The sequence below is a fragment of the Theropithecus gelada genome, chromosome 9 (genome assembly GCF_003255815.1).
Source record: "Theropithecus gelada isolate Dixy chromosome 9, Tgel_1.0, whole genome shotgun sequence".
Classification (NCBI taxonomy): Eukaryota; Metazoa; Chordata; class Mammalia; order Primates; family Cercopithecidae; genus Theropithecus; species Theropithecus gelada.
Genome location: NC_037677.1, coordinates 23,557,557 through 23,585,424, shown reverse-complemented (window position 1 = coordinate 23,585,424; position 27,868 = coordinate 23,557,557). Strand labels below are relative to the sequence as shown.

Below are 27,868 nucleotides of genomic sequence, written 5' to 3'. Positions count from 1 at the left end.
CTCCAGCCTGGATGAAAGAGCAAGACCCTGTCTAAAAAAAAAAAAGAAAGAAAGAAAAGAAAAGAAAGAAAAAGAAAAAAAGATAAAGGAAAATGTTTTTAGCTCTAGTTCCTATCCTTCTCTTCTGTGGAATCAAGTTGCATGTTAAGGGAAGGGGAGGAGGAGGGAAGGCAGAGTGACTGTGAGCTCATGAGTTGGACCATTGATGCTAGGGCCATGTAAGCAAAACTCCAGAGCAGCCTTTGACACAGATTTTTGTTTAAAAACTCAGCCCACTGATCTGATAGATATTCTGCCCTCATGGTGCCTTGAGTTTTTTTTTTGAGACAGTCTCGCTATGTCACCCAGACTGTAGTGCAGTGGTACAATCACAGCTCACTGCAGCCTCAACTTCCCAGGTTCAAGCAATCCTCCCACATCAGCCTCCTGGATAGCTGGGACTCCAGATGTGTATCACCATGGCTGACTAATTTTTCTGTCTTTTACAGAGACACGGTCTTGCAGTGTTGGCTAGGGTGGTCTCAAACTCCTGGCCTCAAGTGATCCTCCCACCCCAGCCTCCCAAAATGCTGAGATTACAGGTGTGAGCCACCATCATACCCAGCCTGAACGATTTAACATCCATCTTTAGCTGACTTGACCAGAGGTTTTGTTACCATAAAGAAATAGCACCGGGCCAGGCATGGTGACTCATGCCTGTAATCCCAGCACTTTGGGAGGCCGAGGCAGGTGGATCATTTGAGGTCAAGAATTAGAGACCAGCCTGACCAACATGGTGAAACCTCATCTCCACTAAAAATACAAAAAAGTAGCCAGGCAAGGTGGCGGGCGCCTGTAATCCCAGCTACTCGAGAGGCTGAGGCAGGAGAATCGCTTGGACCTGGGAGGCGGAGGTTGCAGTGAGAGGAGATCGCGTCACTGCACTCCAGCCTGGGCAACAGAGCCACACTCCGTTCTCAAAAAAACAAAAACAAAAACATAAGACTGTTCCTTCATGATCTCTGCCTCACAGTAGCCTGGGTTCTGGAATACGGCTGCCTCAGAGACGATCAGGAAGCCCTCTGATGGCCAGGGAACAGGGAGGGAGGAAGGGGCTAGAGGAAGACTCCTGAAAGGAAATGTCACTCAGGAGGCGTAGGGAACCGTGGTGGGTCTCAGATGCAGATCCACCGTGAAATTTTTCTGTCTTATTTTAAGTGAGGTGTGTGTGTCCGTCTCTGTGTGTGCCTGTATGTGTCCATGACAAGGAAACAGATTGGAAACCTGTGGATACAGTTCATTACCACAACAGTGGCCATGAAATTAAAGGAAACTAGCAATTCCATGTTAACAGATTATCAAAGCATCTTGTTTTCAGTCATGTTTTGGGGTTTTATTATTTTGTTATATGTCCTTCTTCAACGTATAGGGGTCACATTGAGCAAAGACCACAGCCTAAAGTTACTTAGCATCTTACCTTTCTATTGCTGCTGGAACAAATGATTACAAACTTTGTGGCTTACAACAATATGAATTTATTACCTTATAGTTCTGGGTGTCAGAAATCTAAAACGGGAAAAGCAGGGCCGCATACTTCCCGGAGGCTCTCTGGGAGAATCCATGTCCTTGCCGTTTACAGTTTCTAGAGGCACCTACATTTTTTGGTTCATCTTCAGAACCAGCAGCATAACATCTTTAGATGTCTCTCTCTCTCTCTCTCTCTCTCTCTCTCTCTCTCTCTGACCTCTTCTTCCACCACCACATCTCTTTCCATCTGTGGCTCTCCTGCCTCCCTCTTTTGGATCTACTCAGATAATCCAGGATAATCCCCCATCTCAAGATCCTTAATCTAATCACATTTGCCAAGTCCCTTTTACCATGTAAAGTAACATATTCACAGTGTTGAAGATGAGGATATGATTTTGTGGCAGAGAGTATCTGTTATTCAGCCCACCCTACCTAGTGCCTCACCAGGAGATAACTTTCATTTCTCAGCTTCTCCAAGGATAGAAAAACGTGACCTACTTTTCTACTCAATTACTATTTTCCTGAAATGGGTTTGGACCCCTAAATAGTTACATGTTACTGCATTCTCAGCCTCAAAAAGTCTAGATGATCTTTTATTGGGCATCTTTTTCTTTTGGCTTCCAAGCTGTGTCCACAAGTTAAAATGAGTTTGGTCTAGCAGCAAGTCACTCTGTACTCGCTGCCAGGTGTCTCTGGTTTGGGCATGAGCTTCTCAGCCTCATGCTTTACATAAATTGACTGAGACTTGCCCAGAAAGATCCGGCCATGTGGTCTGAGGATCTAAAAATAAAAATTGCTTTCTTTTTTCCTTTTTTTTTTTTTTTGCTTGTCAGAGTTCAGCCCTGTCGTCCAGGCCAGAGTGCTGTGGCATGATCTCTGGAGTGCACTGGTGCAATCTCGCCTCACTGCAACCTCCATCTCTGAGGTTCAAGCGATTCCTCCTGCCTCAGCCTCTGGAGTAAAGTAGCTGGGACTACAGGCATGTGCCGCCACGCCTGGCTAATTTTTGTGTTTTTAGTAGAGGCAGGGTTTCACCATGTTGGCCACACAGGTCTTAAACTTCTGACCTCGGGTGATCAATCCACCTCCACCTCCCAAAGTGCTGGGATTATAGGCATGAGCCACCACGCCCAGGCTACTTCTTCATTTCTGAGAAAGAAACACAATTCGACCATATAACAACCATTTGACTCTCCCATCTCCTTCTTGTGTCTCTATCTATGCATACAATTATGAAGGATCATTTGAATTATGAAGCTCTCCTAAAATGCCAATAGGTTCTAACTTTGGCCTATCATTTGAGTTATCATTGCCTCATCATTTTTGACAAATGAATTGTTTTTCTAATATATAATACCTTATATTATCTGACTACTATTTGACACTTTCCAAAACACTTTCAATATATGGAACTTTGATTCTCACAGCAACGTTATAGGACAAGAGATTGTTATTAGCATTTTACAAATGAAGAGGCTGAAATTAGCTACATAGGTAGAGCCAGGATCAAACTGGGTTTACTGGGTCCAAGACCAGTGAGCTCTATGCACCGACTACCACTGTAGAAACCAGATTAAAAGATTCAGCAACAGAGCTTTATATACAGCAACTCATCAGTTGACTTAACATCTTATACCTTCCCTGATCAAATTTCCACCAGGACCTATTTGCTTAATGTGAAACTGATGCTAATTTGTGACTCTCTTTCTACCGAAAAACATTCTCATCATCTCATCTCATAGGGCTGGGCTGGAGGGGGTTTTCAGAGCTCATTTAAAGCCATCCTGCATCTTCTTGAACACTTGACCCTGACCATCCTGCACAGGAAAGCTCTTAAAAGTGAGTCCTGCCTTTGAAGCTGCAGGTGAAGAGGTAACATGATTCCCATCGCTAGTTCCTTCTGGGCTCTAGACCTCAGACATTATTTTCAATTCATCATTTAGTGTAGCTTCCTTCTGGCTTCAGGCCAGGCCACATACTTTCTTGGTCTTTTCAGATTTTACAATCACACTGTCTCCACCAGCTCCAGAAATAGATCTCCAGTGGCAGAAGAAAGAAAATTACCAAGTAATTTCTCAAATGCCTTTTCTCCGGCTAGACAGCATCAATCTTGGCATGGAGGCTTCTTTCCTCAATTGCTTGGCTGGCAGGGAGAAAGGATAATGGAGGGGCTGCTGTGTTGACTCAGTGAGGAGAGGGAGGCCATGGGTCAAGACAGACGCTGCTTCGGGTGTTCTCTCTTCACGCATTTTGAGAGGTTTCCAAGGCCCAAGACTCCTGGAAAATCAAATGAGAGCCTTATAGAACTTGTGCCTCAGTGCCCGGGACACAGAGAGCGCTGCATAAATATCAACCAACTTTAAGAAACAACAACCTTGGCCGGGTGGAGTGGCTCACGCCTGTAATCCCAGCAGTTTGGGAAACTGAGGCAGGAGGATTACTTGAGGTCAGGAGTTTGAGACCAGCCTGGCCAACATGGTGAAAGCCCATCTCTACTGAAAATACAAAAATTAGCCAGGTGTGGTGGTGGGTGCCTGTAATCCCAGCTACTTGGGAGGCTGAGGCAGGAGAATCACTGGAACCCAGAAGGCGGAGGTTGCAGTAAACCGAGATCACGCCACTGCCCTCCAGCCTGGGCGACAGAGTGAGTGAGGCTCCATCAAAAAAAATAAAAAGACAAAAAAGCCCCACCTTGTTTTACAGATGAAAACACCAAGCCCCAGAGGTGGGGGATACTTTGCCCAGGGTGTCACAGCCAGTCAATGGCAGAGCCAGATTCGAAGCCTCGATAATTTCTCAATAATACCAGCACTACTCTTTATAAACTCTTTTTTGCACTCAGTGTATTTTATTGAATTGAAAATTAATTCCTTTGATGTGTAATCTAAGCATAGGCTCTGGATTCAGACAAACATGGGCTGAAATATTTGGTTTTATCATGTACTACCTGTGTGACACTGGACAAGTTACTTAATCTTGCTATGCCTCAGTTTTCTGATCTGGGAAAGGAAAGTCATATTAATGCTCCTCTCATAGGACTGTTGGGATACTATCACTGAGGAGATTAGCATAGTGGCCAGCCCAACACTGCTCTTTCAACTATTGGGTTGGACGTCCTGCACGCCTCTCTCTGGCTAGCTGCTCTAAATTCATTTGTAGCATCCTTTCTTAAATCCCATTTTCCTCATTTCCCCATGTTGGTTATTCTTCTTTTTTGTTTTTTTTTTTTTTTGAGATGGAGTCTCTCTCTGTTACCCAGGCTGGAGTGCAGCGGTGCCATCTTGGCTCACTGCAATCTCCGCCTCCCTGGTTCAAGCAATTCTCCTGTCTCAGCCTCCTGAGTAGCTGGGACTACAGGAGCCTGCCACCACGCCTGGCTAGTTTTTTGTATTTTTAGTAGAGACAGGGTTTCACTATGTTGGCCAGGCTGGTCTCGAACTCCTGACCTCAGGTGATCCACCCACCTTGGCCTTCCAAAGTTCTGGGATTACAGGCGTGAGCCACCACAACTGGCCCCACGTTGGTTATTCTCGTGCTAATTTCCTGCTACTGAACCAGGTCACGTTACTATCCCTTCTTCGAATCTGAGCACTGAGTTTGTAACTTGGCATGTTTAGAGCCATAGGGATGGGAAGGACATAGCGAGACTCTGTGGCCTTCTGCATCCAACCAGAAACGTTCACATATTCATGAAGGGAAGAGTCATTTTGTTTTCTAAATGACCCTTCACTCTCTCTCTGTTGCACCCCACCAAAGCTACCCATCTCTTTTCTAACCACCAACACAGACTAGAGCTTTACTTAGCTGATGAGGAGGGCAACCTATTACATTTTTCTGGTTGCCTGAATCAACTGTTTTCTTGTAAAACTTGAATAAGACTAAATTAAACAACTAGTCTTTCTGTGGCAAGCGTTTAAGAGTTCCAAGATTACTTTTCTCTAAAACATAGAATCACAAAATCTCAGAATTGAAAGTGATCTCAAAGATCCTTTGGTTCAACACATCCTTTGCTGGAATCTCACCCCCTTCCCCAAATCTTCAGTCATACAAAGGCTTGGCAAAAATTAACTTGATGAGTTTTAGGTTCTCTCTTGAAAGTAGGTTTAGAAGTAAACAAAGATCCCAGCTCAATAATTCACATCTCCAGCTCTGAATCCTTTGAAAGCCTAAACTATGAGCTCAATTCCAAATTCCTCTTACTTCTTGTGTGGCACAAGCTCTTCCAGAAATAGCTTCCACGAAACAGCATAACCTCATCTAGGAAAAATATTCTTCATAATCACAACAGACAGTGGATCTTTAGGCACATCACCATAACTAATTCACTCCACTCTTCACACGCCAAGCCCGGCCCACGCCCACATCCCCCAGAACCAATTGCCAATGTTCTGCCGAGGCCCCTTGTGACTTTGACCCACTTCTGTGGGGAGGTAATTCTCAAAATTGCTTTATTTTAGTTTATTATTTTATTTTAGAGACAGGATTTCACCCTGTTACCCAGGCTGGAGTACAGTGGCATGATCGTGGCTCACTGAAGCTTCAAACTCCTGGGCTCAAACAATCCTCCTGCCTCAGCCTCCCGAGTAGCTGGGCCTACAGGGGCCTACAGGCCACCACGTCTTTAGAAAGATGGCTTTCTTTTATCTTTTTTTGAGATGGAGTCTCGCTCTTGTCATCCAGGCTGGAGTGCAATGGCGCAATCCCAACTCACTGCAACCTCCGCCTCCCGGGATCAAGTGATGCTCCTGCCTCAGTCTCCCAAGTAGCTGGGATTACAGGCACCCGCCACCACACCCAGCTAAGTTTTGTATCTTTAGTAGAGACGGGGTTTCACCATGTTGGCCAGACTGGGTTAGAACTTTTGACCACAGGTGATCCCCCTGCCTCGGCCTCTCAAAGTGCTGGAATGACAGGCGTGAGCCACTGCGCCAGGCCAGAAATATGACTTTCACATATCATTATTGGAGAGGCTTTTAGTTTCAAAAATAGATCTCCTTTAAAAATTTCTTTTAAACAGTGACCTGTTTGGAAACAGGGCTGTTTGGGCAATTTGGAAACAGATGACTTCCACAAAATGTATTGCTCCCCCTTAGTCAGAATTGACAGTGAGTGAAATTGTGGGATACATCCATTTACCTTCAGCACCCCTGCTCCGCTGCTGCATTCCTGCCTCCTTCTCACCGTAGGGTCCTCATCACTCCCGTGTTATTTTCTTCTCTACCCAGTCTATCCAAACCTCTTCTCAGGAAAGAACCCGAAAGCCGTGCTGAGATGTAAGCGCTAGGTAAGACCTCTCCATTGCCTCTCCTGGGGATACTCCCATTGCACTCGGGGAGGCAAAGGCGTGAGATGGTGAGACACAACTCAGCCACTGTGCAGAGAGATGCTGCCTTTATTCCTTCCTTCCTTTAGTGCTGCAGGTGCCAGGCATTGCTTCTGGCGGGGGGAGAGAGCAGTGGGCAGAACATACCCAGTGCCTGCTCTCAGCAAGCGTCCTTTGTACTGGGGAAGAAAGGGATGGGAAAGGGCTTCTGAAATCCCATCCACGCCAGATGACGGATGCTCCCTTGTTCCCAGTGCCAGGTCAAAAGTGACTGAACAGACTTACTGTTCTTCAGGTTAGTGATAAAGCTCATGAGCTTTGGAATTGATGAAATGGTGACAGGCCCTGCTCTGCTACCTCCCAGGGTGTGACCCTTCATCTCCTCCTCATCTGCAAAATGGGGTGATGATACCCAGCTCCTGTAGTTGTGGGGAGGATGAAGCAAGACGATACGTGGGAAGGGTAGTGTGCACCGCGCATGGCTCCGGTGAGCCCCTCACAGATGACACTGTCGTTAGAAGGATCTGAGCCCAGCCAGCAGGTGAGATGGAGGCAGCAGGGAGAGCGGAGTCAGGGCCAGTCATTTCCTTAAGAGGGATATGCCCTTCCTCCCAAAGTGCCAGAGCAACACTCAAGGATCCACAGCCTTGGGAGAGTCTACATCCTAGACTGCTACTTGTAAAATTTTGAGATTTCCCTACATACATATATTTATTTTAAGAAATAAAGTGAATTAGCCAGGCGCGGTGGTTCATGCCTGTAATCCCAGCACTTTGGGAGGCCGAAGCGGGCAGATAACCTGAGGTCAGGAGTTCGAGATCAGCCTGGCCAACATGGTGAGACCCCATCTCTACTGAAAATACAAAAATTAGCAGGGCGTGATGGTGGCGCCTGTAATCCCAGTTACTCAGGAGGCTGAAGCAGGAGAATTGCTTGAACCTAGGAAGCAAAGGTTGCAGTGAGCTGAGATCACACCACCGCACTTCAGGGTGACAGGATGAGACTCCATCTCAAACACACACACACACACACACATACACACACAAACACACACACAAAAGAAAAGAAAGAAAGGGATTGACTTGAATTTTGTTTGAAGATTTCAAAATGCCACTCGAGGTAAGGAGGGAGATCTGAGGACAGTATCACATTAGGTAGGAGGATGGGAGGATAGGAAGGGCTAGCCTTTTTGGGGATAGCCCAAAAAATTATATGTAAGCCACCTCACATGCCACAGCTACACTTCTGACATCAATTCTGCCAAGAGAGGATTTCATCATTGCACCTGAGCAAATCATGGCTCAGGATGAGAAAGTAATTTGCCTAAATAGAAGCAGGTGTCAAACCCTCGTCATTGTGCCTCAGATCACCTCTTTCATTCACTCTTCGTGATCCACAAATCATAGAAATCACTGTTGTCCACAGAGTGATGAAAATGGCTGAAGACATACTCAGTACCGATGTTCACATATGTCACTGAAGATCATTCTTGGATCTCTTGTCATGCTAAACTTAACCTGGTACACATCATTCCTTTTATTTGACACTTACTCAGGGTACAAGCTCACAATGGGGCCACCTTGATCTACTAGTCAGAACTGAGTGTGACTAATAAGATAGCAGCTTCACAGATGTGCCTGTGTACAGATCCACATCACCTGTGAATCACACAGAGTCTCTAAAAATGTGTCTGGGTGGTCACCTCCCCTCCAGATCATCATAATTAGAAGCCAATGAGGTGGTCTCCCAGAGCACAAGTTTCTTTGTAAATCTGATGCTTTAGCAAGAGAATGTTCTTTTGGCCCAGCTGGCAAGCAGAAGTAAGGACAGAGGTGACCAGTCTTTCTAAGGAAGCTATAGCTATCATTTCCCTCAAATCTTAGGGTGTAAGGAGCCAGCGAATGGAGGTGTCAGAAGGGTGTGAAGGAGGAGAAGATCAGAACTGCAATTGCTGAGGGATTGGGCGTGGGGGTCATGAAGCATGAGGAAGGGTCAAATAGGCAGATTCCAGCTCATTGATAGGCTGGGCTTCAAGATCTACTTGTTGGGGACAATATGTAATGATCCCCATTCACTTAAGTTCATTGTTCTGGGGCGGGTGCCAAGAAGACCCCTGGTCTTGCTTTTAGAATGGGCCTTAGATTAGAGGCATTGGGATCCACGGAGTCCACCAGAGCCACACTTCAACATTGGGCTTCGTGGCCAGATAGTTATGGCAATAAATAGTGACATTTCTCTGGACTTGTTCTCTGAGCATGTGGTCAACAGATTCAACAAATATTTGTCAACTATACGCTATGACAAAGTTTTCGCCCTGATGCAGCCTGCTGTGTTCTTGTAGTGGACACGCAGTGAACTAGTATTTGCAATAATGTCAAGTGGTGATGAGATTAGGGTGGTAGTCAGCTACTTTACAAGATGGTCATAAAAATAGCTCTGTGTGGAGGTGATATGTGAGCAGAGACCTACATTGAATGAGGGAGGGAGCCATGTAAGTATTCGAAGGAAGGTTTTCCGGGAAAATGAACTGCAAGGGCAAAGGCTCAGAGGCAAGAAGAAGTTTAGCAAGCTCACGGAAGACCAGGAAGGCCAGCACACCAGGTAGACAGAGCGAGGGGAACGAAGACAGAGGATAAGTAGGGGAGATCACCAGGCACTAAGGACTGTCTTAATAATCTGTGTCCTCCGAGCCCAGCAGAGGCTTGTCCCTGAAACCCTGTGATCTGTTAGGCAGTCGAATCTCAGTCTCAGTTAAATATTTGGATGAAATCAGCAATGGCTTGAAATAATTGATACAGCTTTCCAGATGTCTTGTCCCAATTCTTTCTGTCTTTCTTTCTTTTTTTATACTTTAAGTTCTAGGGTACATGTGCACAACGTGCAGGTTTGTTACATACGTATACATGTGCCATGTTGGTGTGCTGCACCCATTAGCTCGTCATTTACATTAGGTATATCTCCTAATGCTATCCCTCCCCCCTCCTCCCTCCCCACAATAGGACCCGGTGTGTGATGTTCCCCTTCCTGTGTCCAAGTGATCTCATTGTTCAATTCCCACCTATGAGTGAGAACATGCGGTGTTTGGTTTTCTGTTCTTGCGATAGTTTGCTGAGAATGATGGTTTCCAGCTGCATCCATGTCCCTACAAAAGACACGAACTCATCATTTTTTATGGCTGCACAGCATTCCATGGTGTATATGTGCCACATTTTCTTAATCCAGTCTGTCACTGATGGACATTTGGCCTGATTCCAAGTCTTTGCTATTGTGAATAGTGCCACACTAAACATACGTGTGCATGTGTCTTTATAGCAGCATGACTTATAATCCTTTGGGTATATACCCAGTAATGGGATGGCTGGGTCAAATGGTATTTCTAGTTCTAGATCCTTGAGGAATCGCCACACTGTTTTCCATAATGGTTGAACTAGTTTACAGTCCCACCAACAATGTAAAAGTGTTCCTATTTCTCCACATCCTCTCCAGCACCTGTTGTTTCCTGATTTTGTAATGATTGCCATTCTAACTGGTGTGAGATGGTATCTCATTGTGGTTTTGATTTGCATTTCTCTGATGGCCAGTGATGATGAGCATTTTTTCATGTGTCTATTGGCTGTATGAGTGTCTTCTTTTGAGAAGTGTCTGTTCATATCCTTTGCCCACTTTTTGATGGGGTTGTTTTTTCCTTGTAAATTTGATTGAGTTGAGTTATTTATAGGTTCTGGATATTAGCCCTTTATCAGATGAGTAGACTGCAAAAATTTTCTCCCATTCTGTAGGTTGCCTGTTCACTCTGATGGTAGTTTCTTTTGCTGTGCAGAAGCTCTTTAGTTTAATTAGATCCCATTTGTCAATTGTGGCTTTTGTTGCCATTGCTTTTGGTGTTTTAGACATGAAGTCCTTGCCCATGCCTATGTCCTGAATGGTATTACCTAGGTTTTCTTCTAGGGTTTTAGGTCTAACATTTAAGTCTCTAATCCATCTTGGATTAATTTTTGTGTAAGGAGTAAGGAAAGGATCCAGTTTCAGCTTTCTACTTATGGCTAGCCAATTTTCCCAGCACCATTTATTAAATAGGGTATCCTTTCACCATTTCTTGTTTTTGTCAGGTTTGTCAAAGATCAGATGGCTGTAGATGTGTGGTATTATTTCTGAGGGCTCTGTTCTGTTCCATTGGTCTATATCTCTGTTTTGGTACCAGTACCTTGCTGTTTTGGTTGTTTTGGTTACTGTAGCCTTGTAGTATAGTTTGAAGTCAGGTAGCATGATGCCTCCAGCTTTGTTCTTTTGGCTTAGGATTGTCTTGGCAATGTGGGGTCTTTTTTGGTTCCATATGAACTTTAAAGCAGTTTTTTCCAATCCTGTGAAGAAAATCATTGGTAGCTTAATGGGAATGGCATTGAATCTATAAATTACCTTGGGCAGTATGGCCATTTTCACAATATTGATTTTTCCTATCCATGAGCATGGTATGTTCTTCCATTTGTTTGTGTCCTCTTTTATTTCACTGAGCAGTGGTTTATAGTTCTCCTTGAAGAGGTCCTTTACATCCCTTGTAAGTTGGATTCCTAGGTATTTTATTCTCTTTGAAGCTATTGTGAATGGAAGTTCATTCATGATTTGGCTCTCTGTCTGTTACTAGTGTATAAGAATGCTTGTGATTTTTGCACATTGATTTTGTATCCTGAGACTTTGCTGAAGTTTCTTATCAGCTTAAGGAGATTTTGGGCTGAGACAATGGGGTTTTCTAAATATACAATCATGTTATCTGCGAACAGGGACAATTTGACTTCTTTTCCTAACTGAATACCCTTGATTTCTTTCTCTTGCCTGATTGCCCTAGCCAGAACTTCCAACACTACGTTGAATAGGAGTGGTGAGAGAGGGCATCCCTGTCTTGTGCCAGTTTTCAAAGGGAATGCTTCTAGTTTTTGCCCATTCAGTATGATATTGGCTGTGAGTTTGTCATAAATAGCTCTTATTATTTTGAGATACGTTCCATCAATACCGAATTTATTGAGCGTTTTTAGCATAAGGGCTGTTGAATTTTGTCAAAGGCCTTTTCTGCATCTATGGAGATAATCATGTGGTTTTTGTCTTTGGTTCTGTTTATATGCTGGATTATATTTATTGATTTGCGTATGTTGAACCAGCCTTGCATCCCAGGGTATGAAGCCCACTTGATCATGGTGGATAAGCTTTTTGATGTGCTGCTGGATTCAGTTTGCCAGTATTTTATTAAGGATTTTTGATCGATGTTCATCAGGGATATTGGTCTAAAATTCTCTTTTTTTGTTGTATCTCTGTCAGGCTTTGGTATCAGGATGATGTTGGCCTCATAAAATGAGTTAGGGAGGATTCCCTCTTTTTCTATTGATTGAAATAGTTTCAGAAGGAATGGTACCAGCTCCTCCTTGTACCTCTGGTAGAATGTAGAATGCGGCTGTGAATCCGTCTGGTCCTGGACTTTTTTTGGTTGGTAGGCTATTAATTATTGCCTCAATTTCAGAGGCTGTTATTGGTCTATTCAGGGATTCAACTTCTTCCTGGTTTAGTCTTGGGAGAGTGTAAGTGTCCAGGAATTTATCCATTTATTCTAGGTTTTCTAGTTTATTTGTGTAGAGGTGTTTATAGTATTCTCTAACGGTAGTTTGTATTTCTGTGGGGTCGGTGGTGATATCCCCTTTATCATTTTTTGTTGCGTCTATTTGATTCTTCTCTCTTTTCTTCTTTATTAGTCTTGCTAGTGGTCCATCAATTTTGTTGATCTTTTCAAAAAACCAGCTCCTGGATTCACTGATTTTTTGGAGGGTTTTTTGTGTCTCTATCTCCTTCAGTTCTGCTCTGATCTTAGTTATTTCTTGCCTTCTGCTAGCTTTTGAATGTGTTTGCTCTTGCTTCTCTAGTTCTTTTAATTGTGATGTTAAGGTGTCAATTTTAGATCTTTCCTGCTTTCTCTTGTGGGCGTTTAGTGCTATAAATTTCCCTCTACCCACTGCTTTAAATGTGTCCCAGAGATTCTGGTATGTTGTATCTTTGTTCTCATTGGTTTCAAAGAACATCTTTCTGCCTTCATTTCATTATGTATCCAGAAGTCATTCAGAAGCAGGTTGTTCAGTTTCCATGTAGTTGAGCAGTTTTGATTGAGTTTCTTAGTCCTGAGCACGTTATCTTTTTCTCCAAGTTTCCTCTGTGTGCACGTGTATGCATGTGCATGAGTGTGCACACACATGTATTTTTAGGTAGAAGTACCAAAAACTGAAGTGTATTGAGGTATTTTGGAAAACTCTATAAACAGCTTCCTTGTGCTGAGGGGAAGAGGGCCTTTTGGTCCTTTGATGATGTTATCTTCTGAGGTGTATTTGTGTCCTCACTTCTCTGGGTGGTCTGCTAGTATGTGCTGCTGACAGATGTAGTTGCCAAACTCAGCATTCTTTGCTAAAACATCTCCCCTCAATTCTTGTTGGCCTTGCAGATAACTGTTGAATCACTGGTTCAATTTTTTTTTTCTTTCTTTTTTGAGACGGAGTCTCTCTGTGTCGCCCAGGCTGGAGTGCAGTGGCACAATCTCAGCTCACCGCAACCTCTGCCTCCCTATTCATGCTATTCTCCTGCCTCAGCCTCCCGACAGGTGCCCACCACCACGCCCGGCTAATTTTTTGTATTTTTGGTAGAGACGGGGTTTCACCGTGTTAGCCAGGATGGTCTCGATCTTCTGACTTCGTGATCCACCCACCAAAGCATTAGTTGCCATCTCTCATTTATTAGGATGACTATTATCAAAAAACAGAAAATTATGATTGTTGGCCTCGGCCTCCCAAAGTGCTGGGATTACAGGCGTGAGCTGCCACGCCCGGCCACTGGATCAATTTTTATATTTGTTTCCAGAGAACCCTCTAGGTTCTCTCTAAACACTTGCTTTCCAGTCTTCTCAGAATGCAGGTGGTTGTTCTTCAGACACTCTGGTTCATCAACAAGTAGTTCCATTCAACGTGGTGCTAAGGAATAAAAATGACTGTCCACATGTGGCCTTGCAGGCCCAGAGAAACGTGCCCTTTAAGCTATCTTCACTGTTTCTCCCTCATTAGGTAGATTGCTTTTTCCTCTCAAGTTTCTTCCTCTCCATGGGTCCCTTGCTATTTGTGAATAACATTAAGCTATTTCTCTGCTCCCTTTCCTCAAAATATAAACAGACTCGATGTTTGCTACGTAATTTTCTTTTTCATGCCTCATCTCACCTTTATTCCCTGTCTTTAAGCTTTCTATTTGGGCATGTGTTTTTCTTTAAATCTGCAGCATTTGGTACCATGATCAATTATCCTGGGTAATTGCTCCTCATTTAAGAACCCCTATTCTTTCTCATTAAAGACTAGACAAGAATACGTCCTCCCATTGACCAGGTGCACCAGATCTCTTACTTATCCCCAATTCGCCTTTTTGCAGTTTAGTGCTTAAGAGCTCATTCACAGAGGGTAATTTGAGTGGCTTGCACTTACTTAGTCAGGGCAGCTGGTTGTTCTGTTCTGTTCCCTCCTGGCTGTAAGAGACTTAGCTTGCCTCTGAGCTCCTTCTCTTCAGGGTCACCCAGGGCTCTGCTAAATGCACAAAAAAATAACACTTTTTTGTTTTTTTGTTTTTTGTTTTTTTGGTTTTTTTTGGTGGAAGAGGTCATGCATCTTTACAAACCTTGATCTAATTAAGCTTTCTCCTCTAGTTCCCAGGTATCTCGGTAATGACTGTCCACTTTGTCATTCTGAGGTTGTAAAAGGAGGCTAATGGCCCTGTCTCATTGCTTCTAGCTGCACTGGGCTTGTCAAACTCCACAGCTCCAGGTCTCCTTGATTGGTCATCATTATTTGCTGCTGTTCTAAATGTGATTTCTTCTTGGTGATTAGACATACCCCCTTAAAATATGTGTGTTAAGAGCTCCTGCGCTGTGTGTTTGAGAATTCAGATGAGTACAAAAGTGGGCATTCGAAGAGAAAGGACCCTCTCAGGATCCGTAACTTAAAATTCCAGTCAGCAGCCTTTGGAGATGTAAATTGAGGAAGCAGCTCTCCTTTTGGACAGCTTAATGATCTGTAGTTAATAGTAAGAGGCTGATGGGCAGATGCAGTACAGCTGGGCTTAGGTTAGCCTTTCTCAGCAATCCAAATGGCACAGTGATTGCAACCATTGAGACACACAATCCGACTCGGAATCAATAACCAAAGGCACAAAGACTTTGTCGGTGGCTTGGCAGTGTGGCCTGTTCTGTACATGCAGACAAGTCATTCTGCCCCAGCCAGCAACTGATGCCTCTTTTTCAAAGCCTGACTCAGGCTTGGCAGTTGCCTGTGCAACAAATAGCCCCTCCAGCAACTCTGGAATAAAGAGTGCTAGATTTAGGGTCACTTGTCCTCCTACCTGAGTGTACTCAGTTTCACTGAACCTGGGAGAAACTGACTGTAACTTCTTGGTAACATATAAGCCTGAGAGCCATACAATACATAGCTGCTGGGGGTGGTTGATGTATTCTTCAGCCTTGTATGTAAAATTGGCTTAGAGTTACTGTGTATCAGGTTACCGGATCCATTTACAATTTCCAGCATCTTTCCAGCATCCCTCAAAAATCCCAAAAATAACAAATACTAAATAAACAACACTATTCAAAATGGGCAAAGCACTTGAATAGACATTTCTCCAGAGGAGATGTACAAATGGCCACTAAGCACATGATGCTAAGCACAAGATGTTCAACATCACTGATCATTAGGGAAATGCAAATCTGAAGCATAATGAGTTGCCATCTCTCATTCATTAGGATGACTATTACCAAAAAACAGGAAATTATGATGGTTGGTGAGGATGTGGAGAAACTGCAAACCTCATCCACTGAGAGTGGGGATGTAAAATGGTACAGCCACAATGGAGCACTATATGAATGTTCCTCGAAAAGTTAAAAATAGAAGTGTTGTATGATCTAGCAATTCCACTTGTAGGTATCTCCTCAAAGCAATTGAAAGCAGAGTCTTGAAGAGGCAGTTGTACCCCCATATGTCACAGTAGCATTATTCCACAATAGCCAAAAGGTAGAAGCAGCCTGTTTCTATAAATGGATGAATGGCTAAACAAAATGTGGTACGTACGTATAACAGAATGTCATTCAGCCTTAAAAAGGAAGGAAATTCTCACACGTGTTACAACATGGGTGAACCTTGAGGACATTATACTAAGTTAAATAAACCAGTCACAAAAAGTCAAATGCTGTATGTTCCACTTATGTGAGGTACTTAGAGTAGTTAAATTCAGAGACAGAAAACGGAATGGTGGTTTTCAGGGGCTGGGGGTGGGGAGAATGAGGAGTTGTTTAATGGGCATGGAATTTTAGTTTTGCAAGATGAAAAGAGTTCTGAAGATGGATGGAGGTGATGGTTTGCACAACACTGTGAATATACTTGAGGCCACTGAAATATACACTTAAAAATGGTTAATAAGGCTGGGTGCGGTGGCTCATGCCTGTAATCCCAGCACTTCGGGAGGTCGAGGCAGGTGGATCACCTGAGGTCAGGAGTTTGAAACCAGCCTGGCCAACATGGTGAAACCCCATTTCTACTAAAAATATCAAAAATTAGCCAGGCATGGTGGCAGGCACCTGTAAACCCAGCTACTTGAGAGGCTGAGGCAGGAGAATCACTGGAACCTGGGAGGCAGGGGTTGCAGTGAGCTGAGATTGCACCATTGCACGCCAGCCTGAGTGACAAAAGCAAAACTCCATCTCAAAAAAAGTTAATAATGCACAGTGGTGCCTGTCAGTGCTGGGGTTGGGGGTGTGGGGGGAGGCAGAGCATTGGGAAAAATAGCTAATGCATGCTGGGCTTAATATCTAGGCGATGGGTGATAGGTGCAGCAAACCATCATGGCACACGTTTACCTATGTGACAAACCTGCACATCCTGCACGTGTACCCTGGAACTTAAAATAAAAATAAAAATAAATAAATAAAAATGGTTAAGATGGCATTTAAGTTATTTTCACCCCCCACTTTTTTTTTTTTTTTTTTTTTGAGACGGAGTTTCACTCTTGTCTCCCAGGTTGGAGTGCAATGGCGCGATCTTGGCTCACTGCAACCTCCGTCTCCCGGGTTCAAGTGATTCTCCTGCCTCAGCGTCCTGAGTAGTTGGAATTACAGGCGCCTGCCACCACACCCAGCTAATTTTTTTTTTTTTTTTTTTTGTCCTATAGCGACAGGGTTTCACTATGTTGGCCAGGCTGGTCTCATACTCCTGACCTTGTGATCTGCCCGCCTTAGCCTCCCAAAGTGCTGGGATTACAGGTGTGAGTCACCACACCCGGTTGTTTCACCACAATTTTTAAAAAAGCACAAGTGAAGGATGACATCTTCTCTCAGCAGCCCAGGCTTTGGAGGAACAGACTAGAAATAAAAGGAGAAAAGGAAAACAGAAAACAAACAGCCAATGGAATGGATCTTGTTTTTATATGGAACTAATTGCAAACATATATATATTTTTTACAGAGTCATTTTTCTCTCAAGAAGGGAGCTGCAGCCTTAGGGATTGGAACAGACAGCGTGATTCTGATTAAATGTGATGAGAGGTAAGCGTGTATCGGCAACTCTTGTTGGTGAGCAATTTGCAGATTTCACATAAGTAGTGCCTTTTGGTCTGAAAATAGTAGAGGACCGTGGGGCAGCAAGTCCACCTCCCTCCCAGCCTCTGCCAGCCTTTGTTTCTTTTTAACATGGGCTCCTGCTTCTATTGCTCAGATGTGGTTCCTTGATGCCATGGAGCCTTCCACAGCCCTTGACTGAATCAAAACCTGTGTTAAATCAATCAAAATATTCTACACCAAGAAAGTGCAGAAAGACATTCATCACCTGGGCACGTTAGCAACAGCAGGCACTTTGAGCACTGATTTATGGAGGTGTCATCACTTTGGGCACCATAGATTGTGTAAGCTTGATGGGGTGACTATAGGAGGGGGCGCAGTTTAGGGAGCAGGAAGTAAATATTGCACCAGCAACTCAACAACTGGAACCAAAGGACTCAGGGAAAATCCCTGTCTTAATTGACACCTGAACTTCATAGGGACTCTGGGATTCAGTACGGTGCTTTGTGGGGGAGATTTTAGAATGTCCACGTAAAGTATCACTGGCCTATAGGCCTGAAACCTACTAAAAATTAGATTCAGTCTCTAAAGTTTTATTAAGAATTTTCATTAAATTTAAAGGAAGCCACTTAATTGGCCATTTATTTATTTATTTGTATTTATTAGTCAGATGTGTACTGATTGCCCACCATGTCACTAGGCTCTAGAAAAGCATAATACGTGATCCTGGTTCCCTGCCAGGATGTGAGCTAGGTGGGAAGAGGCGGTGTCGTCAGAAGGAGATAGTTACAGGGTTGAACTGCATGGCACGAAGTACATGTTTGAACTTTGAGAAGGCATCGAAAGCTTCATGCAACAGGCAGGAATTGAGCTGGATTTTTTTAAATTAAGAGTGAGTTGGACAAGTGGAGGGAAAGGCAAGGGCAGGTACAGAAGATTGAATACCAGCAGCAAAGCTGTTACAGGAAAGGGGTCCCGATCCACATCCCAAGAGAGGGTTCTTAGATCTCGCGCAAGAAAGAATTCTGGGCGAGTCCATAGAGTAAAGTGAAAGCAAGTTTATTAGGGAAGTAAAGGATTAAAAGAATGGCTACTCCATAGACACAGCAGCCTGGAGGCTGCTGGTTGCCCATTTTTATGGTTATTTCTTGATGATATGCTAAACCAGGGGTGGATTATTCATGTCTCCCCTTTTTAGACCATATAGAGTACCTTCCTGACATTGCCATGACATTCGTAAACTGTCATGGTGCTGGTGAGAGTGTAGCAGTGAGGAGGATGACCAGAAGTCACTCTTGGGGCCATCTTGGTTTTGGTGGGTTTTGGCAAGGTCTTTATGACCTGTATCTTGTGCTGACCTCCCATCTCATCCTGTGACTTAGAATGCCTTAACCGTCTGGGAATGCAGCCCAGGTCTGAGGTCTGAGCCTCATTTTCCCCAGCTCCTATTCAAGATGGAGTTACTCTTGTTCACTTGCCTCTGAGAAAGCCATAGAAGGAGGAATGAGCACCCTGTGGGGTCCAGAAGCCAAGCCTTAGCAGAGGCATGGGGGAGGGGCAGCCATGGCAAATACGGTTGCTCACGTGGAATTCAGAAAGCTCTAAAAATCCCGCTGGGCGTGGTGGCTGACATCTGTAATCCCAGCACTTTGGGAGGCTGAGGCGGGTGGATAACCTGAGGTCAGGAGTTCAAGACCAGCCTGGCCAACATGGTGAAACCCTGTCTCCACTAAAAATACAAAAATTTGCCAGGCGTGGTGGAGTGCGCCTGTGGTCCTAGCTACTCAGGAGGCTGACACAGGAGAATCCCTTGAACCCAGGAGGCGGAGGTTGCAGTGAGCCAAGATCATGTCTCTGCACTCCAGCCTGGGCGACAAAGCAAGACTTCATCTCAAAAAAAGAAAAAGAAAAAAAAGAAAAAGGAACAGAAAAAAGAAAGAAAGCAAGCTCTAAAAATAGCCATGTTTACCTCTGTTAGCGAACCAAACTGAGGTTCACTTGCCAACAGCAGTGACACCAAACATCCACATGGAGGTTTGCAGCAGGAGAAAGGAGGACATTTATTTGCACCGCCTTTTTTTTTTTTTTTAAAGATGGAGTCTCACTTTATCGCCCAGGCTGGAGTGCAGTGGCGTGATCGCAGCTCACTGCAAGCTCCGCCTCCCGGGTTCACGCCATTCTGCTTCAGCCTTCCGAGTGGCTAGGACTACAGGCGCCAGCCACCGTGACCGGCAATTTTTTGTTGTTGTTGTTGCTGTTGTATTTTTTAGTAGAGACAGGGTTTCACCATGTTAGGCAGGATGGTCTGGATCTCCTGACCTCGTGATCCGCCCGCCTCGGCCTCTCAAAGTGCTGGGATTACAGGCGGGAGCCACTGCGCCCAGCCTCATCTTTCTTTTTCTAACTAGACATGATAACATGAGTATTTTTCCACATAATTACAAACACAAACACAGTTAACTGTATAAGATTTTAGATGTGACTATGTCAGAAAGCATTACGGTACATTTAGAGAGCTAGCTTTGGAGCTGAATTATTTAAATTCCAATCTCAGCTCCAGCACTAGTCTGGGCAAATGCCTCTCTGTGCTTCAGTTTCTTTATCTGAAAAAACAAAAAAGTAATGACACCTGCTTCATAGGATTGTTATGAAGATTCAATGTATTGACAAACGTAAAATGCTAAAAACAATCCAACAATGGGATAAGTCCAAAATATCAGTCCCCTGTTAATACGTCTTTCTATTTCTCATGTTACTGTTACAAATAACCTTTGTATCCTTCAGTGAACGTCATTGTGCGTCCATGGCTTCTCCATTTATGACAATTTCTTTGTATTCTTACTAATTAAAATCCTATGAATGTTTTTAAAGAAATGGATGCATCACATTAGCCTGGCAAAACATTTCATCAATTTGTTCTCCTAGCAGCCCTGTATGAGAGGATGTTGGAAAAAATTTTTAACTGTGCTATTAGGTAGATGGCATCCTTGACTCTATATTCATAATTCACATCATCTCTGTGACATGAGTTTAAGACTGAGAGCCTGGCCCTAATGGTCTAAGTGACATTGAAGTGTTTGGGCTCAGGAGCTGAGGAGAAAGCCTTGGACAGTCATTTGTAGCCACCATTGGGGTCAGAATCAATTAAAACACTGTTGGCAGCCATTTTCTTTTTATTATCACATCCTTGTAAAAGTCAGATGTACAGTTCAGAACATCATGTAAGGCTGACAAGGTGACAGCGTTCGTGCTTGTTTCCCGCAATGTGCTTTGTAAAGTTCATTCAGCCTTCCCAAAACATAAGCCTGGGCCTGCTCTCTATGGCTTTCATGTCTTGTAGTTACCCTTTCCTACCACACATGAGTCTATCAGTGGCTGGGTGATGGCTTTTATCATGTTCTACAGACAGTTGAAGGTTCACAACTGAAAAGAAATGTCCCAGTGAAAGAGAATAGTCTGTGTCTTTCTAGCAATAAGCCCAATGCTGCATGTGGAGGAAGATCCTGTGAGGTACATTTTTTTTTTTCTTTCTTTTTGAGACAAGGTCTCACTCTGTCACCCAGTTTGGAGTGCAGTGGCGCAATCTCAGCTCACCACAACCTCTGCCCCCCGGTTCAAGAGAGTCTCCTCCCTCAGCCTCCCAAGTAGCTGGAATTACAGGCGTGTGCCCCCACACCCAGCTAATTTTTGTATTTTTAGTAGAGATAGGGTCTCACTGTGTCACCATGTTGGCCAGGCTGGTCTTGAACTCCTGACCTCAGGTGATCCACCCGCCTTGGCCTCCCAATGTTCTGGGATTACAGGCGTGAGCCACCATGCCTGACCTGGTTCCCCTTCTTTTTTTTTCTTTTTTGAGACGGAGTCTTGCTCTTGTTGCCCAGGCTGCTGGAGTGCAATGGCACAACCTTGGCTCACTGCAACCTCTGTCTCCCGGGTTCAAGCGATTCTCCTGTCTCAGACTCCTGAGTAGCTGGGATTACAGGCATGTACCACCAAGCCCAGCTAATTTTATATTTTTAGTAGAGATGGGGTTTCTCCATGTTGGTCAGGCTGGTCTCGAACTCCCGACCTCAGGTGATCCACCCGCCTCAGCCTCCCAAAGTGCTGGGATTACAGGCATGAGCCACTGTGCCCCACCAACCCTTTCTTAATTAGCAGTCACAGGGGCTAACTTTGGGTGACAGTTCAAAGTGAAACACGGTTCTCAGTTAAAACAAAACAAACAAACAAAGTTATAGTAAATATTTGTTTGGACTAGGTTCTTTTATAGTTGAAAATTAAGCATTTTAATTTTATTAAATATACTCTTAAAGATGGAGTAAGATAAGGTAATGTAAAACTTCAGTTCTCGTGGCTTTCATTTTGATGTGAAGTATTATAACTAAACAGGAATATTCTATTTTGTAAAAATCACTTATTAAATTCAAAAGAGGAAAATGTGTTAGGTGAATACATGATTTCCTAAGTTATAGCTTGAGGTTTTCTTTCCTTGTTATCAAAAAGTTGAATATTCAGTGATGAGGTTCATGAATTTTTATTCATGTCATTCATATTTGTAAAATTTGAATTAGTGGAATCTAGATTTGTGATGTGTAGCTATAGCTAAGAATAGAGAAGAAAAGTGCGTTAATATAGAGAGGAAGATAAACATTAGTGAAGGAAAACAGAGCTATATTTCAGAATCTGCTTGGGCCACTGAGCAAAAAGATGTTTCCCAAATATCCAGTCAAGGGAAGAGGAGAGAAAATTTCTATTGTACAGATAATTTGGAAAAATGGGGAGTTCCTATATGATGGACGTGGGAGCCCTGTGAGCTCCATCTTTTGGCTGCAGGCAGTGGCCTTGATTGGAACATAATGGCAGACATGGTGGACGTAGTCCAGTCTAGCGTGAGATGAGCACAGGAGGGGAAGCACCATGATAGAGAAAGTACTGGCTGTTACTGATTCCCATCCAGTTCAGCAACTAGCGGAAGGATTATGGAAGTCATCCAGGTAAAAAGAAGAGGCAAAAATGTCCCAGGCAGATGCCATAGCACATTCTAAACCAGGTCCTCAACCTTTTTGGCACCAGGGACAGGTCTCATGGAAGACAATTTTTCCACAGACAGGGCTGTGAGGGGTGGGGGTGGCAGATGACTTCAGGATGAAACTGTTCCACCTCAGATCATCATCAGGCATTAGTTAGATTCTTTTTCTTTTATTTTTCTTTTTTTTTTTTTATTTTTTTGAGACGGAGTCTCACTCTGTCACCCAGGCTGGAGTGCACTGGCATGATCTTGGCTCACTGCAGCCTCTGCCTCCCAGGTTCCAGCGATTCTCCTGCCTCAGTCTCCTGGGTAGTTGGGTTTACAGACCCCCACCACCATGCCCGGCTAATTTTTGAATTTTTGGTGGAGATGGGGTTTCATCATGTTGGCCAGGCTGGTCTTGAACTCCTGACCTCAAGTGATCTGCCCGCCTCGACATCCCAAAACATTCATTACGATTCTCATAAGAAGCACACAACCTAGATTCCTCACATCTGCAGTTCACAGTAGGGTTCCTGCTCCTATGAGAATCTAATGTCACTACTGATCTGACAGGAGACAGGGCTGAGGCGGGAATGCTGGCTCAGGGCTCACCTCCTGCTATGTGACCGGTTCCTAACAGGTCACCATTAGTACTGGTCCATGGCCCGGGGATGGGGGACCCCTATTCTAAACCATGGATGTGAGAGAGAACCTGGCTTGTTCAAGGAACTGAAAAGAAGAAAGGACTTGGTTAGAATGTCCTTGTCATGTGGGCCTAATAAGCCATGTTAAGCCATTTGGATTTCTCATTAAAAGACAAGGGACATCACTGAAGGGTTTTGAGCAGGGGAACGACAGCATATTTTTGTGTTAGAAAGATTATTTTAAATGCAGAGTGAATGGGATGAAAGACTGGAAGTTTGTAAATGCTGTAGTCATATGAATGGGAGATGGTGAATTGTGGGCTGACCAGATGCAGAGCAATGGAGAGGGAGTGCTGGAGTGAATAGGAAGTGTTGGCTGATTGGTGAGCAGGTTGAGACAGGAGGCAAGGATGAATGTCAGGCTTCTGGCTTGCCAGCTAAGTCCAGGCGGTGCTATTCTCTGAGATAAGGGATGCTGTCTGAGGTGAACAGTTCAGATTGGGAGATGCTGAGTTTGAAGAGGTTATGAGACACCCAAGTTTGAGTGTCTGGTAGGCAGGTGGAAGTATGGGCCTGGAGCTCAGGAGGTACACTAGGGAGGCAGTGCAGAAGGCGGCCTGGGAAGGAACTCTCAGGATCATCCACACTTCAGGGACAGACAGAGTAAGAGCAGCCTGCAAAGGAGATTGAGGAGGAGCGGCCAGAGTTGTCAGAGAATCAGAAACCAGGGCCACGAGGGCCATGGGAGTGTTTCCAGAGAAAGGAGTGGTCAGCAGAATCAAATGCTACAACAGGTGAAATGAGGGCCAACAACTGCCCATCAGCATGACTTCTGAGGAGGTGGCTGATGGCAAGGGCAGTTTCAGTGGAGGGGTGAGGGCAGAAGGCAATGTGCAGTGGGTTGGGGTGAGTGGTAGATGAGAAAAGGGAGAACTAATACAGACAAGGTCCAGGAGGTGGAGTCGTGAAGGGGAGGAGGCAGGGCTGAAGCTGGAGGGTAGCTTTGAATCCAGGGTGGCTTGTGGCTTTGTTGTTTAAAGGAGATGGGCTTATTGCCCATTTCACTATGAGGTGGAGGACCTGCTAGAGAGGAAATGTGAATTATGGAAGGAAAAAAGAAAGAAGAAGGAAGAGAGGGAGGGAGGAAGGAAGGAAGAAAGGAAGGAAAAAATAGCAAAGGTTTAATTTTCCTTGTTGAGTTTCCTAGTCTTTTGGCTAAAAATTATGTAGACTCTTCCCCTGAGAAGCTCACACAAACTCTGAAATTATTTCAAATCCTAAAATTGGAAGGAAACACAGAGGAGAAAGCAATAGGAGCGTGATGTGTGATGGCAGGTGCAAGAAGGACTGGGGAGGAGTGGGGAGGAAGGAGGGGAGGGGCCAGCCTGGGCTTAGCCTGTGTTGACAAGCTGCTAATGACTTTCAAATCAGACACCCTTAGAGTTGGAAATGTGCTCAGACCTTAGCTTGTCCAACTTTTTTTTTTTACATTGTATTATTAAAATAATTTCAAATTTAAAGGAAAATTGCAAGAATAGTAAAAAGAATGCTCGTATACCTTACACTCAGATTCACCAGTTATGAACAATCTGACACATTTGCTTTCTCTTTCTCTCAAGATAAACTGTATATAAACCCAATATTACATATTAAGTGTAATATTACATATATTAATTATATTATTTATATATATATTATATATATATATATATAGAGAGAGAGAACCATTTGCAAGCTCCTTGCAGACATCAGGCTGTTTTACTTAATATCTCAATGTATGTTTCCTAAAAACGAGGATATTCACTTACACAATCACAGGCCAATTATGAAAATCAGGAAATCTGATGTAGATAGAGTACTATTATTAAATGTACATACTTATTCGTTTCTTCAGTTGTCCCAATAGTATCCATTATAGCTATTTTTTCCCAGTCCGGGATCACACATGGCATTTGGTCGTCATGTCTCTTTGGTCACCTTTAATCTGCAACGTTTCCTCTGCCTTCCTTTGTCTCTCATGACATTGATGTTTTTGATGAGTAGAGACCATTTAGTTTGCAGGTGATTTGGATTCGTCTGGTTGTTTTCCCATGATTAGATTCAAGTGATGCATTTGGCTCAGGACTTTCAGGAGGTGAAGCTTGGCTTGCTTGAGTGCATCTCATCTGGAGGTTCGTCCCATTATCAGTAATATCAACTTTGATTTTTTGGTGAAGGCAGTGTCTGCCAGGTCACTCTACTATGAAATGACTATTTTCTCCTTTGCAGTTAATAAGTATCTTGCAGGGGATGCTTTGTGTCTACATAAATACCCCGTTGCTTCTGAAATGTTCACCCACTAGTTTAGCATCTACTGATGATTTTTCGCTGCATTATTGTTGTGATGGTTACAGAACAGTAATTTTCTAACTCCGTCATTTCTTCTGTATTTATTAGTCCTTTCATTCCACTGTAGAGAAGAGATTTTGTCTTTTTGTTCTCTCTCCCCACCCCCTTGCTCTCTCTCATTTATTATCAGTATGAACTCAAAAGTATTTTTAGAAATTAATATGCTCGGCTGGGTGCGGTGGCTCGGCTGGGTGGGAGGCTGAGGCTGAGGCAGGAGAATAGCTTGAACCCGGGAGGCGGAGCTTGCAGTGAGCTGAGATCGTGCCACTGCACTCCAGCCTGGGAGACAGAGGGAGACTCCATCTCTTTTTTTACGTCTCTTTTTTTAATTGTAATTTTTATTTTATTTATTTGTTTAATTTTTGAGACGGAGTCTCACTCTTGTTGCCCAGGCTGGAGTGCAGTGGCGCGATCTCGGCTCACTGCAATTTCCACCTCCTGGGTTCAAGTAATTCTCCTGCCTCCGCCTCCCGAGTAGCTGGGATTACAGGTGCCTGTCACCACGCCCGGCTAATTTTTTTGTATTTTTTTTTTTAGTAGAGACGGGGTTTCACTGTGTTGGCCAGGCTGGTCTCGAACTCCTGATGTCAGGTGATACTCCCCCCCCCCCGCCCCCCACCAACCTCAGCTTCCCAAAGTTCTGGGATTACAGGAGTGCGCCACCGAGCCCGGCCGACTCCACCTCAAAAAAAGAAAAAACAAATTGATGTGCTCTAGCACCTTCTTCCACTCGTTCTCCCTGCTCTCTTCCATTTCTCCTTCTCTTTCTCCTCCCTTCAGGCCTCCCCTTACATTATCTAAATTACTCGTAATTTGTTTTAAAACCTTACAGAAAATAAATCTGACCAAGACGCATAATACTTAGTGTCAGAGGACTACAAGAGTCACCAGCTTTCCTAGCTCCCATGTAGTACAAGAATTCTGTTAGTCATTTTGATTAATGCTTTTATGCCACAAATTAGCTACTAGTGCTTTTATATACATTTTAGCCTTTCTTTTAAACGTTATCACTCCAGCTTTATAAATTACAGTTAGACTACACTTCCCTGCACTTTTTAGTACCACACTGTATCATACAATTGATTTAAACAATTCGAAGTATAAATAACCTGGGGTCATTATACTCTTTTATTAAATTAGCTGGATTGTAGCCAGTGCCTGAAGGTGGTTAGGGACGCTAATTAACTCTTTCAGGTCCTTGGGGAGCTGTTCAGTACATTGTAGCAGGCTAGACTTCACAGAGACACCGAATAAATTATTCCTGAGCAGGACTGCGGGAAGCCCTCTGAGTGGCGTATTTCCTGTGGGTGTGGATGCAGAGAACTCAGGGATGCTAGTCCTGTGTGTACTTCATTCTGCCCTGTCTCAGGAAGGACTATAATAACAGCTGGCACTGATTGAGAGGCACAGTTCTAGCCACTTTACAAAATTGACCTAATTAATTCATTTAATTAGAGACACAAAACAGTATATTCTTTCACATTTATCTGGTGCTGACATAGTTTGTGAAGTGATTCCACACACACAGTTTTAAACAGTATGGCAAGTTTTCTTTCATAGCCTGTCACAGGGAATATGTCTAAGGTCCCATGGCTTGTAAGTGAAGAGTCAGGGTGTGGAGTCAGAAGAGAACCCTTAGTGTTCACGCGTTTAAACAGAGCTCCTTTTTTTTTATTGTGATAAAATACACATAACATAAAATTTCCGATCTGAGCCATTTTTAAGTGTGCATTTCAGTGGTATGAAATACACATATTATTGTGCAGCCATCATCAATATTCATCTCCAGAACTCTTGTCACGTTGCAAAACTGAAATTCCATGCTCATTTAACACTAACTCCCCACCACACCCTCCCTACTATCCCCAGGAAACACCCACTACACTGTCTCTACGAATTTTACTACTCCAGGTACTTCACTTACATGAACAGAATCATACAGGATTGAACTTTTTGTAACTTGTCTATTTCACAATGTTCTCAGGGTTCATCCATGTTGTAGCATGTGTCAGAACTTCCTTCCTTTTTAAGGCTGAATAATATTCCATTGTATGTGTAGATCACATTTTGTTTATCCGTTCATCCATTTATGCATACTTGCATTGCTTCCACCTTTTTTTTTTTTTTTTTTTTTTGAGACAGAATCTCACTCTGTCACCGAGGCTGGAGTGCAATGGTGCCGTGTTGACTCACTGCAACTTCTGCCTCCCAGGTTCAAGCGAATCTCCTGCCTCAGCCTCTTGAGTAGCTGGGCCTACAGGTGCACACCACCATGCCTGGCTGATTTTTATATTTTTAGTAGAGACGGGGTTTCACCATATTGGTTAGGCTGGTCTCAAACTCCTGACCTCAGGTGTTCCACCCACCTCAGCCTCCCAAAGTGCTGGG

The 27,868-nt window shown here is 43.8% G+C and overlaps 1 protein-coding gene across 1 annotated transcript in view; it reads left to right on the top strand.

Annotated features, from left to right (window-relative positions):
* Positions 1-27,868, top strand: part of GAD2 (glutamate decarboxylase 2) — an 89,277-nt gene that overhangs the window by 13,834 nt on the left and 47,575 nt on the right. The window contains exon 8 of the mRNA XM_025396614.1: positions 17,346-17,425. Coding sequence (XP_025252399.1) covers positions 17,346-17,425 — 80 coding nt within the window. The remainder of the gene's footprint in view (positions 1-17,345; positions 17,426-27,868) is intronic.